The following is a 15,802-nucleotide window of genomic DNA, read 5'->3' on the forward strand; positions in this document are numbered from 1 at the left end:
TGAGTGTCTATATATAGAATAATAACATACCCATAGACACTCACTAACAAGCCAAACCAGTGCTGAAACATATCAGCAGAGGTAATGGAATAGGAGTATAATGTAGATCTGTAAAGGGAGGCAGACAACAAGTCCCTGCGACCGAATTTACAGAGGGCCTATGAAGGACTTCCCCTCAGACAAGCACTGTACTCTGAGGGGAACCGGGCCTCAATATAGACTGAAAATCCCTTTCTCTGAAAAACACTGCACATCTTCCTTCTTCAACTACCTTCAACAGAGGCAAAGTAAAGACTGAGGTATGTGGGTGGGACTTTATAGAGCTCTTGGGGTAGAGAACTCCCATGAATAAGGACCGTGGACTCTCACCACCTGCATCCGAAAAAAAAAAAAAAAAAAAAAAAAAAATGTATATACACACACACATATACACACACACACACACACACACTTACAGTATCTCACAAAATTTAGTACACCACTCACATTTTTGAAAATATTTTATTATATCTTTTCATGTGACAACACTGAAGAAATGACACTTTGCTACAATGTAAAGTAGTGAGTGTACAGCCTGTATAACAGTGTACATTTGCTGTCCCCTCAAAATAACATCACACAGCCATTAATGTCTAAACAGTTTGGCAACAAAAGTGAGTACACCCATGAGTGGAAATGTCCAAATTGGGCCCAATTAGTAATTTTTCCTCCCCGGTGTCAGTGTTACAAGGTCTCAGGTGTGAATGGGGATCAGGTGTGTTAAATTGGGTGTTATTGCTCTCAACATGGCACCTCATGGCAAAGAGCTCTCGGAGGATCTGAAAAAAGAATTGTTGCTCTACATACCCTGAAACTGAGCTGCAGCACAGTGGGCAAGACCATACAGCGGTTTCACAAGATAGGTTCCACTCACAACAGGCCTCGCCATGGTCGACCAAAGAAATTGAGTGCACATGCTCAGCGTCCTATCCAGAGGGTGTCTTTGGGAAATAGACAGTTGAGTGCTGCCAGCATTGCTGCAGAGGTTTAAGGGGTGGGGGTTCAGCCTGTCAGTGCTCAGACGATACGCTGCACACTGCAAATTGGTCTGCATGGATTTCGTACCAGAAGGAAGCCTCTTCTAAAGATGATGCACAAGAAAGCCCGCCAACAGTTTGCTGAAGACCAGCAGACTAAGGACATGGATTACTGGAACCATGTCCTGTGGTCCGATGAGACCAAGAAACTTATTTGGTTCAGATGGTGTCAAGTGTATGTGGCGGCAACCAGGTGAGGAGTACAAAGACAAGTGTGTCTTGCCTACAGTCAAGCATGGTGGTGGGAGTGTCATGGGCCTGCATGAGTGCTGCCGGCACTGGGGAGCTACTGTTCATTGAGGGAACCTTGAATGCCAACATGTACTGTGACATACTGAAGTAGAGCATGATCCCCTCCCTTCCAACATAATGACCCCAAACACACCTCCAAGACGACCACTGCCTTGCTAAAGAAGCTGAGGGTAAAGGTGAAGGACTGGGCAAGCATGTCTCCAGACCTAAACCCTATTGAGCATCTGTGTGGCACACTCAAACTGAAGGTGGGGGAGCGCAAGGTTTCTAACATCCACCAGCTCTGTGATGTCATGGAGAAGTGGAAGAGAACTCCAGTGGCAACCTGTGAAGCTCTGGTTAACTCTATGCCCAAAAGGGTTAAGACCGTGCTGGAAAATAATTGTGGCGACACAAAATATTGACACTTTGGGCCCAATTTAGACATTTCCACTTAGGGGTGTACTCACTTTTGCTGCCAACGGTTTAGACATTAATAGCTGTGTGTTGTTATTTTGAGGGGACAGCAAATTTGCACATTTATACAGGTTGTACACTCTCACTACTTAACATTGTAGCAAAGTGTCACTTCTTCAGTGTTGTCACATGAAAAGATATAAAATATTTACAAAAATGTGAGGGGTGTACTCACTTTTGTGCGATACACACACACATAATATTTATATATATATATGTATATAATGTATATATACACACACACATATATATATATATATATATATATATATATATATATATATATATATATATATATATATATATATATATATACACACACACCTCACTTTACTGAAATGCACATGCTATGACACACATTTAATTGTACAAATAACTAACAGGATTGGAAAACAAAGAATAGAATTATTTTGAGTTAACTAGATACAAATAGGCATCTTTTCCATCATACTTACTCTGCCCTTGCCCTTCTGCTGACTTTTCAATTGCAACCCCTGGTGTCCAGTCAGCCTCTGTCTTGCCAGATGCAGTAGCTTGGCTTTCTTTCTCTGCTGCTCCCTGTTTGGGTGTGTGTGAAGAGCGCTTGAACTTCTTGGAGAAGGGACGCCCACTCTGGATGTAGCTGAGATATGCACCAGCCTTCTGAGGGCGTTGCTTCATCCACTCTCGCAGTGTCTCAATAGGGGAACCGTTAACACACCACTCAGTAACACCAAACTGACGAAGGTGAGCACGAGAATGGCTTGCAAGCGCTTTTCGATTTTCAAAATAAAGGCCACAAAGTTCACAGCATGCTTCCACTTTTGGGGGGGAAAAAAGAGAGAGAAAAAAAGAGAAGAACAAAAATAAAAATTAACAAGCAAAACAAAAAAGCAAGACAAGAGTAGTGAAAAGAAAAAATACAGGATAAAAAAGAGAGACTACAGATATCAAAAAAGGGGAGAGAAAACGTTTTACATAGCACACTCCTAGATATTGCATCCCTACAGTGCATAAACTTTTACTTACAAGTTGTAGTTTTCTCTGGAGATGTCTTCACTTTGACTTTAAATGGGAGCTCCGTCTGGATGTATGCCTTAGGCTTGCCTTCTCCTTGTGAATATACCTTGGGCTTAATCTCGTCTTGATGGAAAGTTTTAAGCTTGCCCTCTCCTTGGGTGTACACTTTGGGCTTGACCTCTCCTTGGGAGAACGGTTTCAGTTTGTTTTCTCCTTGGGAAAAAGTCTTGGGTTTGCCCTCTCCTTGGAGGAAAGTCTTAGGTCTTCCATCACCTTGTGTGTAAGACCTTGGCCTGCCATCATCATGCATAAAGGCTTTAGGCCTATTCTCACCCTGCATGAAAGTCTTTGTTTGAGACTGACTACAGGACTTTGGCTCTAGGTGGAAGTAACTCTTTGGCTCAGACTGGCTCATCCTTGGTTCATGAGGAGCAGGTCTCTTAGGAGACAAAGGTGGCAAGAAGTTATTGTGAGGTCTTCCCCCAAGGGGTGAAATAGGACTTTCACGGTTAACCCCAGAATGTCCCATGCTAATTGTAGAGTTTGTAGGAGAAGGGCTAGTGGGGTTTCTGTCTCCCCTCGGCTCTTTTTTGATGTTGGTAAGTTGTGGAGGTGGAGGACGTTTCTTACGGATAATATCTCGTAGAGTGTCAATTGGTGAGCCATTAACATGCCATTCTGTGACACCCATCTGACGCAAGTGGGAACGTGCATGGCTTGATAGGCCCTTGCGGTTCTCAAAGAACTCATTACAGAATTCACAACGAATGTCCCGTGTTGGATCTGCCCGAGAGGCTATTAAAACGGGAAGAGAAAAAGAAATAAACAAAATTAGTAAGCAATGCAAAGGCATATTTGAGCTTAGACTAAGAAGAAACGGTAAGTTACATATAAAAAGAAATATGGGAGTCTTTTACAAATGACACACTTGAAGGAAAAACAACCCAACAACAAAATCTGCCTCATTCAGATAAGTTAAGAAACAAAAAAGTACCCTATCCTTCAAATTGCACCACATTCACAGCTTGGGAGGAGAAATCAAGTGCTATCAGATACACCAGATTTATTTACAAAAATCCTCAGAAAAAGAATAGCAATCACAGCCACCCAAGGAAGAAAATAATAATACAAAAAAAAAAAAAAGCTGAAGCATAAATTAAACAGAATATAAGACCTTCGATAAAATGTTACTTTTTCAACAAAAAAAAGTCTAGCCAATTTTTTTGCCCTGCAAATGAAAGTGTGAAGCCTCTCCAAAAATGGTAAATTAACAAAATATTGAAACAGATAATAGGGTTTTCCTATAACTGGTTACAGAGCCACTGACTTTGTTAAGCATACTGTGCTGTAAATGAGCATTTTTTTTATTTATTGGGGGGAGGGTCATCTTTGTTCTTTCTAGTATAAGAAATACTTGTTTAAATGGAAATCTCTGGTTAATCTTCTCTTTAGTATTATTTGACAATGTATGACTTATTAAGGTAAAGACTGATAGTACAAAACCAGAATTTACAAAAATCCAGGACACGGTAAGCTACTGCTTAATTATTATGATCAGCAGTTATATTTAATCACATATTAATAAAGCAATGTATTGTTAGACCAACAATGATTATGGTAAGGATTCGCTTCCGGAAGGTTGAAAAGCATTAGCGGACAGACAAATGAAGAGAAAGAATAAGCGATATTCACACACCACACATTTGTAAATACACAGCCACTTCAAAATTTTATTTGACTAAGCAAAAGCAAAAATATAACATGATCAAATTGGAAACAAAAGATCTAAATGAAAATGAAACAAATGAGACTGGAAGATCATTTGTGGGTTTGATGCCCACTTACACAAGTTTAGTGGTGAGAGGTCAGAGGGCCACTCTCCAGCCGGATAGGAGGGGAGTCGAGGTGGCTTGTTCTGCAGGGCTGGTGACAACCTGCTGTAAGAACCTGAGCCTGAGGGGGAAGAAGGAGGAGGATGGATCTTCTCCGAGCTGGGGCCTGCAATTCTGTTGCCTGGCCTGGGGCAGGTTCCACTGGCAACAATCTCCCGAAGGGTGTCGATGGGCGAACCGTTGACATGCCACTCTGTGACACCCATTTGGCGCAGGTGGGAGCGTGCATGGCTTGATAGTCCCTTGCGATTCTCAAAGAATTCGCCGCAGAACTCACAGCGGACTTCCTCCGAACTCGGGGCTGAAGGAGGGGATAACAAATATAATCTCTGTACTTAAAAATGGAGAACCAGCATGTTCTCCAGAAACATACACAATCAGTTTTTAGGTTTGTGTATGCAAGTATAAACACAAATAATTCAATTACATCTCTAAAATATTTTTACATTCCATGCACGTATAAATAGTAAAATGACTAGATTTTTATTACTTAGAAAATAAATAGAAAATAGACTTCTTGCAGAACGTAAGCATCTTAATAAAAGCACATAGCAGCACTTTATTGATTCAAGCTTTGCAGTTTACTATAATATTCTTATTTACCAAAGCAAGGAATAGAAGGGAGGCATTGCCCTAAGTAAAGAAGTTAGGATGCTGAAGAACATTGGAAAAAAAACCAGCCAATATATATAGCACTAATCATGCACAAAGACAAGTCCAGAAAAAAAAAGAAAAGGTTAGAATTTATATATCTCGGGAACTTAATTTTTTTAACAAATGGAACAGATGCTGAGTAGTCAGCAAGACAAACATATGTAGAATGACATTGCTAACCTTGGCTAATGTCACCTGTCAAGCCCTCAGATATAGTTTATGAGGATGGCAGCTGGAGTTTACTTGAGTGAGGGGCCCAGAGGAAGAACTTTATCACTTTTTGAGATTATTTTTTTTGTGTGAAAAGGTTTCTGCAGTTTATTTTCAAATTAAATTAAAAAGTTAAATTAGGCAGTTACACTAAAGCATAAGTTTAATTGCAATGTGTTGTTTAACTGGAGATTAAAGCAATTTTTAAAGTATTATATGTTGTAGCAGTTGAAAATTGCATTGCAAATTAGTTGAAATTTAAAAAAAAAAAAAAAAAAAAGTTTTAAAATGTCTCAGATTTCTTTCCTTTGCTCTTGGTCTATCATCACATAAATTATAAGGTAAAAATGTACTAATAAAAAAGTACACTGCTCAAAAAAATGTCTTGCATTCAGGAGTCACAGCTTTGCAGCCTGGGAAAGGCAAGGAGAGGGGTTTAACAGATCCCTGAGAGTCAATCAAAGCGCTGCCACACCGCTTCCTATTTGGCCGTCTACTTTAAGCAGAGCTTCACTCTGGCTGCGCTTGTGTAAAGGGAAAAAAAAAAACTTACACAGTGTAGCCAGAGCACAATGCTGTTTGAGGAGATCAGCCTGATGTACAGCGGCTTCTGCAAAGCAAAAGCGCTAACAGTTCCTGCATGTGTCCTGTTCTTTCTGCAGACATGCTGCATTTTCTGAGATGGCATCTCTGATCACAGCATGTTCTACCTTGGGGAATGAGGGTACAAAATTGAATCTAATAAAAAATGTGGGCAAATTAAGCTTTAAAGAAGGAAATGTGTAAAAGTTAGAAGAATTTTTAAGACAAGCAGTACATTTAGGGGACAGTAAGATAAAGGCTTCATACTGATGTATTATGCCTTAAAAATATTTTAAAAAGCAGAAGAGAAATTTGTGAAACCAGGCTCTGAGACTCATCTTCGAGACTTAGTATTTCTATTAGGGTGGATGCTTAAACAATCAAAACTGATACAAGAGTCCAATAAAATGACTTCCCTTGGAATTCCTCAAAGAAATGAGAAACACTTCAAATTGTTATACTATGGTTTAATTCAAGCAATTAACTATAATGACAAAAGCAGGAATATGGATACAATCTTAAATATATTACAATATAAATATATGTAACATTACAACAAAGATAAAAATATAAGGCATCAAAGTCACTCTGGGTGTAGAACAAATGAGGGAAGACTAGAATTGCAATTGATGGTTCCAAAACATACAACAGTCCTTGATGAAAACTCCTCTTAAAGGGACACTGAACCCAATTTTTTTCTTTCATGGTTCAGATAGAGCATGCAATTTTAAGCAACTTTCTAATTTACTCCTATTATCCATTTTTCTTCATTCTCTTATCTTTATTTGAAAAGCAAGAATGTTAGTTTAGAAGGTGGCCCATTTTTGGTTCACAACCTGAGTTGTGCTTGCTGATTGGTCGCTAAATGCACCCACCATTAAACTAGTGCTGTCCAGGGTCTGAACCAAAAAATGGCCGTCTCCTTAACTTAGATGCCTTCTTTTTTAAATAAAGATAGTAAGAACAGAAAAATTGATAATAGGAAAAAATTAGAAAGTTGTTTAAAATTGCCTGCTCTATCTGAATCATGAAATAAATTTTTTTTTAGGTGTAGTATACCTTTAACTTTACCCCACAAGTGCCAGTAAGTACCTCACCAACCAAGTAACTTGCCTTAGTCTCTCAGTTTTACTTCAACAGATTAAAGGATCCTCCTTGGAAAAAGCCACATATTAGTGGTGAAACGATCGTTGAGTAAATGGAGAGACCAAGGCAGATCACTGGGAAGAGGTAAATTTAAAGAACCAGTAAACACAGTAGATTTGCATAGTCAACAAGTGCATGCTAAAAAGACAATGCAATACCACTTAGTATGAACTTCAAAAAAGTAGAATTTTTTCAGACAAATTTCAGTTATGTCTATTTCCACTCCTGTACCATGTGACAGCCATCAGCCAATCACAAATGCATATATGTATTTTCTATGAATTCTTGCACATGCTCAGTAGGAGCTGGTGACTCAAAACGTGTAAATATAAAAAGACTGCAATTTTGTTAATGGAAGTAAATTGGAAAGCTGTTTAAAATTGCATGTCCCTTTAAGTGGCATGTTCATAAGGACTGTTGTGAGTTTAGAACATCCTATTGCAATTCTAGTCTTCCCCCATTTGTGCTACACCCAAAGTGACAGCCTTATATTTGTATATCTTTGTTGTAATATTACATATTTTAAATATTGTAATAAATACAAGATTGTATCCATGTTCCTGATTTTGCCATTGGTGTTTGTATCAAGCTCTTATTCCCAGAGTTGAATAAAGCTCTGGAGTATTTAAAGGGACACTGAACCCAATTTTTTTCTTTCGTGATTCAGATAGAGCATGCAATTTTAATTAACTTTCTAATTTACTCCTATTATCACATTTTCTTCATTCTCTTGGTATGTTTATTTTTAAAGCAAGAATGTAAGTTTAGATGCCGGCCCATTTTTGGTGAACAACCTGGATTGTCCTTGCTGATTGGACAGCACCAATAAACAAGTGCTGTCCATGGTCTGAACCACAAATTTACTGGCTGCTTCGCTTAGATGCCTTCTTTTTCAAATAAAGATAGCAAGAGAAAGAAAAAAAATTGATAATAGCAGTACATTAGAAAGTTGCTTAAAATTGCATGCTCTATCTTTATCATGAAAGAAAAAAATTGGGTTCAGTGTCCCTTTAAGTACCTTTTATTTTGTTCCTAACCGCTTAAATTAAAGGGACCGTCTACATTAAATTTTGTTTTGTTTTAAAAGATAGATAAAGCCTTTACTACCCTTACCCAGGTTTGCACAACGAACATTGATATATTAATTTACTTTATAACATTTAAACCTCTAAATTTCTGCCTGTTTTAAAGGCTCTATAGACTACCTCTTAATCACATGCTTTTTATTTGTTTTTCTCAGCAGGAGACTGATAGTTTATGTGGGCCATATAGATAACATTGTGTTCACGTCTGAGGAGGTATTTAAGAGCTAGCACAACACTACCAAATGCAAGTCAATAGATAATACAAGGTCATGTGATCAGGGGGCTGTCAGAAGATGCTTAGATACAAGGTAATCACAGAGGTAAAAAGTATATTAATATAACCGTGTTGGTTGTGCAAAACTGGAGAACGGGAAATAAAGGGATTATCTATCTTTTAAAACAATAACAATTCTATTGTAGACTGTCCCTTTAAACAACAGTATAAACACTTTTTCTCTTTTCTTTAAGGAATATCAATGGAACTCATTTTATTAGACTCTTTGCTACCAGTTGTAATTGTTTAACCATAATATTAGTACTATAAGTGTCTAAGTGTTTATGTTTATCCACTTTATCTTAAATTCACAATGTATTTGTGTTAACTAAATTTTTTTACTTTTTTTATCTGGCTCATCTACTTATATGTGTTAATGTTCATCGAAAAAACCTCCCTTTATGGTCAGAGTGAAAGTTACCGTTCCGTACAGCTTAAGTAAGAAACTTAACTTTTCTATACGGTATAGGAAAGTTTCATTTCTTACTCAACCTGTCGACTGGTTGAATATGGTGAGAAAAGAACAGAAGCCAGGGTTTTCCCAATCATCTCTCTTAAAATATTGCTTCGTTAAAGGAACGATCTAATGCAAAAAAAATGACATGCTATAATTCAATAGAGGACGTCATTTCTTTTGCAGTACTGACACTTGATAACTGTTTTACCCACAAAAGCATTAAACACATAAGTAAAGTCCTGTTCTGCAGCATCCAACGCATAAGCAGGAAACAACCAGACAACCAATCAGAAGCATCAGTTGCGCAATCCCATGGATCACTGACCATGTCCTGCTCAGAAGTGTCAAGGTTTGTAGCTCCAGAGTAGGACTTTACCTATCCCTTTTGTATTGTTATCAATGAATTCGGACAGGTAATTTTTTTCCCATTAGACTGTCCCTTTAAGTTTGTGTACGTCTTGCCCAAAAGCTTTGAATGTATTTTAATGAGATCACTAAAATGTCTTTAATCCCAATTATGGCAAAAGCTGAAACTATTGTGCATACAAAAAGAGCAAGACCACAGAAAAGCTTTGTGCACATTTTATAGAAGCACCCAAGGAAATAAGTATATTTAAAATAACTGGCCGCCAAGGCAGGATAAGCATTTCTCTAGAAAAGATTATAAAGTCAGAAAGAAAAAAAAATCACTTGGATGTCCCTTAAAGCTTTATATATTTACTGTAAAACAAAGACTATGCTGCACCTTCACATTCTATTAATATACACATGCACCTTTGGCCGTATACTGCCCTGTGCCGTCTGCCCCTCAAAAGAAAGTAGGGAAATTACACACAGATTATGCTAGCCATACACAATATATTAATACAATGAAAAATGTAGCATTTACTTTGAGTATAACCTAAATATACTTGTTTAGTAGTAGGCATGTATTACAATTAAGATATATAGGATTTTGTCCACTTCTTTATAACCTTAATTATAGATAACACATCAAAAAGCACAAAAACACATAAATGACCTTTACATTAAAAAAAAGACAGTTCATAGTACAATTTAAACCACTTTATCAGTTTGAAAGTAACATTACCCCCCCCCCCCAACAAACAAAATGATACCTACACAGATTAAGAGGGGTAGATGAATTACTGGATGACCAATAGTCCATGCTGGCTTTAGATGCTTTCAGTTTTTTGGCAGGTGGTGTGCTAGTAGGTGATGGTCTGTGGTGGGTAAAGCCTGTCGGTGAAGCCTTAGGGTGGGTCCCCATTGCAGCCATCTTACTATGAGAGTTTCCCGCTTCAGATTTCACGCGGGCATTACCGGATATGGCTAACTTTGAATGAGAACCACCCGCATGTGATAACCCGCGGGGAGACTCAAGTTTTGTATGACTGTTCGTTCCACTCCCACTGGGACTTTTAAAATGGATAGAATTCTGTGAAGATAAATTACGGTCATAAAACCTGACACCGCCCTCAGATATCTTGGAAGAAGCACCATCATTAGCCTTTGCTGTTCCTTCTGCTGCCCTGGCAAAAGTGCCAGAATCAGAAAGCTTTGAAGAAGCACTGCTATTTCTGTTTGTTGAGGTGTTATGGTCAGAACTCTTAGTGTGTGTACCAGCCTCACCAGGTACATGCCCAGAAGCAAGACGCTTCTTGAATTCTTCAGTCTTAATAAGAGCATTGAGGGCAGCAATTGGAGAGCCTTTAGCATCTGGATCTACAACTCCTAGTTGGCGTAGGTGAGCACGAGAATGACTTGATAGACCTTTTCGAGTTTCAAACCAGGCACCACAAAACTGGCAGTCTGTATCTCTGCCAGATTCTCCTTCCATGGCTGTAAGAGAGAAAAAAATGCAGGGGATAGGAAGAGGAATAATGAAACCAAAAACAGTAAATAAAAAGGAGCATAACAAAAGAAAGGAAAAAAATAGAATTAGCATAAAAAGTGAAAATAAAAAGAAATGTGAGTGATGTTATGAGTAGAGATGAAAAAGGGAAGGGTAAAAATGATCTGTGAATTTACAGAGGCTTGGTCCTCCCAATCTAGAACTCTATAAGAAACCACTTCCTCCCTCCACCCGGCCCTGTAAGTACCTACTCCCCTCCCCCACCACCCACTTTAGCCCAAAAGGCTTCCCTGACCCCACTCACTCAGATTGAGGGGCCCATCCTCGTCCACCCACTGGGCTTTGGGGGATCCTGGCTGGGGGCTCCCTGACTTCTTGGCCCCCAACATGCTCTCTTCTTGTGGCAGTTTACCCTGCTTGGCCAGCTCGTACAGCAAGTCAATCGGGGCCCCGCTGCTCTCCGACTCTGCCACCCCAAGGTGCCGCAGATGGGAGCGTGCATGGCTGGACAGGCCCTTCCGCGTCTCGAAGCCTGCTCCACATACATCACATGTAGTTTGACCTGGGCCTGGGGGTACCAATCACAAGCTAGATTACTGGGCCTCTAAGAAATCCCCACTAAAGGGCCAAAAGGATCCAACTTGTCAAGCTCAACAAGGACCCCAAATGGAAACAATGTCCTCATTCTATCAGATCACTCTACTGATTTCCTAAATAAATGAGATCTACCTTATTTTATAAAGCACTTGAAATATAGCATTTGATAGTTATAATTAATGAACCAGCCTCCAATTAAATGAAATTTGAAATGGCTAGGAATGAAAGGAAATGATACATTCTACCCACCAATCTTAAAAAGAGACTGTGTGCCAAGTATAAGTATAAACCACTGCCCTTATCCTCATACACAAGTAAAATTATTTTAAAGGTCACCTTGAAAACATGGCTAAACATTTGCAAGAGTCTAGAGGAACATATTGAGAAATGTTTTTATTTATTTTTCATTTTCACAGGCCAAAAGCACCCTAGAAGTAGTACTTTAGAAACTCTGAATTTTTCATATAAATAAAGATGCATTCTTTTTAACTGGACATTAAACCAGTTTAAGCATGTAACATAAAATGTTTAAAGTGACAGTAAAAGTCTAGAATACACTTAGATTGGATAGAGCATGACATTTTAAGCAACTTTCCAATTTACTTCTATTATTAATTTTGCTTAGTTATCTTGGTATCCTTTAGGAGTAATACTAAGTGAGATCAGGAGCGTGCACGAGTCGAGTCATTAACCCTCAGACAGCAGTGTTTGAAACAATGTTTATAGAAATGTTATACTTAGTTGCAAACACAGATGCCCTAGACTTCTAAAGGTACGTGCACACTCCTAAGCTCCTATCAGCCTACATAAACTTATTCTTCAATAAAGGATACCAAGAAAACAAATGTGATGGATGTAAAATGGAAAGTTGTTTAAAACTGCATGCTCTACCTGAATCAAAGGTTATTTTTTAACTTGACTGTCTCTTTAATTAGTTTCATAAAAAACTGATGTACCTCTAGTTTATTTTCCCCCTTTCCTATAAAGGAACATAGAACACAAAATAATTATTTCAAATGTCAGATAATGCGTACAATTTTAAGCAACTTTCCAATTTACTTCTATTATCTAATTAGCTTCATTATCTTGGAATTCTGTCATAAGCAACTACTGGGAGATAGTTGAACATCAGATGAGCGAAAGACAAAGGCATATATGTGCACCCACCAATCATTAGCTAGCGCCCCAGTAGTGCATTGCTGTTCCTGTGCCTAACTTGTTATGCTTTTCAACAAAAGGGTATAAAGAGAATGAAACAAATTAAAATAGCAGTAAAATGGAAAGTTGTTTAAAATTGTATGCTCTATCTGAATGATGAAAGTTTTGACTAATGTTTCTTTAGATTTAACTCTGAAAACTATGGGATATCTAAATCCCCTGAGGCTATTTAAAATAATGGATGCAGCTATGTTGTAAGTTATCCTAAATTATACAATGTGGTTTGCAAGTATATACAAGCATTTGTATAGTTGTCAAGCAAATATACAACATTTTGCTTGATTTCAACTACATATTGCATTCTGAAAGGAAACTCTACATATTTTGCTATAAGAGATGTATCCTATTTAATTTATTTTCTATCAAGCATGGATGTCTTGAATCTTATTGAGGTGAATCATAAGCAAATATCTAATGTACCTTTTTAGCCAACATGGCGGCATCCAAAACTTTATAAAAACAAACTTTACAATAATTCCAATATTTAAACAGATAATTATATTTAACACACTATTCACAGGATAATCTTTGCTTTCAATATATTCATATCTAGTATTTAGTGCTTTAAAAGGGACACAAAACATGTTTTCTTTCATGATTCAGATAGAGTATGCCATTTTAAACAACTTTCTAATTTAGTTCTATTATATAATTTGCTTCATTCGTTTGATATTCTGTGCTGAAAAGCATAGATAGGCTCAATAGCCGCTGATTGGTGGCTGCACATAGATGCCTTGTGTGATTGGTTCACCTGTGCGATTTCTTCAACAAAGGATATCAAAAGAATGAAGCAAATTAGATAATAGCAGTAAATTGGAATGTTTAAAATTGTATTCTCTACCTGAATCATGAAAGAAAAATTTTGGGATCAGTGTCCCTTTAATTCACGTAAGGTGATCAAACATATGACAAGCTTGGTTGCGACTAGCGCTGCTGATTGTGTCAGCAGTGCTTTGCAGGTCCCAAGCAGTACTTCTGTGCGTTTAAACGCTTACGTTAAAGTGATTGTAAACTTTAATGAATTAAAACCCAGTATTAAAAATGAATCTTAAAAACAGGGGCACTTTAATTCATTAAAGTTTACAATGACGCTTATTTTTAAAAATACTTACCATTGCGTTATGGAAAACATAACGATCCTGTGCCTGCATCTCCTGCTTTTTTAGCATATGGAATTGGAAGAAGACGCATTCGTCATCCATATGTTAAAAAAGCAGGAGATATTCGGGCGGAGGATCAGAGTTGTTTTCCCTAACGCAATGGTATGTATTTTAAAAAATAAGCGTCTTTGTAAACTTTAAGGAATTAAAGTGCCCCTGTTTTCAAAACACATTTTTTGATACTGGGATTTAATTCATTAAAGTTTACAATACCTTTAAACAGTCTTAAATTTACATTTTATAGCGCTTTAATTGTATGAAGATTTATATACTCTGCAGGAAGATGTCTAAACATCTTCCTGCAGGGGTTAAATGCAGAGTTAGTAAGGATTTTATCTAAAAATTAAATAATCTAACAAAAACAGAGCATTTTATTTTTACACTTAAATGTATTTTAAATAGTGTTATTTTATATGATCATCATATCTGATCTTAATATACTATAACACATTCATTGCTGAAGGCCTTCAATATAATGCATAGCAATGTGCTGCAGCATGTTGTCAACCAATGTGCTACATTCTTTCTGTCTTTGGGTCATTACATAGTCTAAAATGTAAAGGGACATTGTACACTAGATTTTTCTTTGCATAAATGTTTTGCAGATGATCCATTTATATAGCCCATCTGGGAGTGTTTTTTGTAACAATGAACAGTTTCGCTTATTTTTAAATAACATTGTGCTGATTTTCAGGCTCCTAACCAAGTGCAAAGTTTTAGATGTATAGACTTCAGATTGCTTCTGTTTTATAAGGGGACTTTTCATATGTAAAGGAGGGGGAGAGTGTCTGTTCTCAGCCCCTTTCAGTGGGTGTCCCAGTCTAATCTCATAAAAAGTGCTAAACTAATAGCTTCTAAGTAAGTTTTTAAAAGGTTTTAGACTGGATTTTTATAGCAGTATCTGGGGTCTGGGCATATTCTTCTTTATAGTAGTGTCTGTTACATGCACTTATTTGAAATTGGTGTATAAAGTCACTTTAAAGGGATACTGTAGTACAAAAAGATTAAAATGTTCTAATACTACCAACCCTGAAAGTGCAGAAATCACACAACCCAGAACATTTATAACATGGCATAAACAGACCCATTGTAGAACCAAGCACTTGAAATCCTACCACTACCAAGGACAGGGCAGCAGATTAAACTTAAAAAGTATACTTCAACTCACTGCGGTTTTTTGTTTAACATAATGGCACATAGTCTCTCTTAAGGGTGTACTTTGCTAAGATATGGGGGGAAAAAGAATATGAAAAGGAGTATCTGGTTGTCTGATACACAACAACAAGAGGAACATGGTAATGTAAAATTGCCAACATCCTTTTAAAATAACTGTAAATACACTTCCTCCCTTTCAGGAGATGGATTCATGCATTCAGTAATATCCCTTCATTCTAAGCTTATGGGAATCACATGATTGCCACTACTGTAAATGCTCTCTAACTGTTGGTGTCTCCAAAACAGACTTTTCATTCATGTTAGTGAAAAGAGAATAGGGCCCCAAGTCTCAGGAGGTTGCATTACTTTATAAAATATAACTATTGTCTCTTATTTAAAAAAAAAAAAATGATATGGGCGATTTTACATTACCATACCTTTTTAATAATATTTAGAAGATACCCTCTTATATAGCGGATTAAACAAATAGTAACATTTTACAAATAGGAGTGGTGTACTAGCTTTTCTACCTTTGGAATCATCATTCCTCCCTGTGCTCTGCTCTGAAGCCATCTTTTCCACCTGCCCAGGTTCCTGTTTCGAAATTTGGGAACGCCACAGATCTAGTGGAGTTCTGTCTTCCTCTTCTGACCCAATCACTAAAAAAGGAAAACAGGCAGGTCTGGTCAACTTCTGCGGAATGTTGGTATTATACAGGCTTTAAAATATCCTCT

The 15,802-nt window shown here is 37.5% G+C and overlaps 1 protein-coding gene across 6 annotated transcripts in view; it reads right to left on the bottom strand.

Annotated features, from left to right (window-relative positions):
- WIZ (WIZ zinc finger) overlaps positions 1-15,802 on the bottom strand; it is a 235,125-nt gene that overhangs the window by 66,214 nt on the left and 153,109 nt on the right. For 4 of the 6 annotated variants that reach the window (XM_053717946.1, XM_053717948.1, XM_053717945.1 and 1 more), the window contains 6 exons: positions 15,599-15,727; positions 11,243-11,506; positions 10,206-10,925; positions 4,629-4,976; positions 2,793-3,578; positions 2,240-2,584 (listed from right to left, as the gene is read on the bottom strand). In XM_053717946.1, the coding sequence (XP_053573921.1) occupies positions 2,240-2,584; positions 2,793-3,578; positions 4,629-4,976; positions 10,206-10,925; positions 11,243-11,506; positions 15,599-15,727 (2,592 nt within the window). The remainder of the gene's footprint in view (positions 1-2,239; positions 2,585-2,792; positions 3,579-4,628; positions 4,977-10,205; positions 10,926-11,242; positions 11,507-15,598; positions 15,728-15,802) is intronic. The other 2 variants (XM_053717949.1, XM_053717950.1) reach the window with 2 other exon arrangements.

The sequence above is a fragment of the Bombina bombina genome, chromosome 6 (genome assembly GCF_027579735.1).
Source record: "Bombina bombina isolate aBomBom1 chromosome 6, aBomBom1.pri, whole genome shotgun sequence".
Taxonomy (NCBI): Eukaryota; Metazoa; Chordata; class Amphibia; order Anura; family Bombinatoridae; genus Bombina; species Bombina bombina.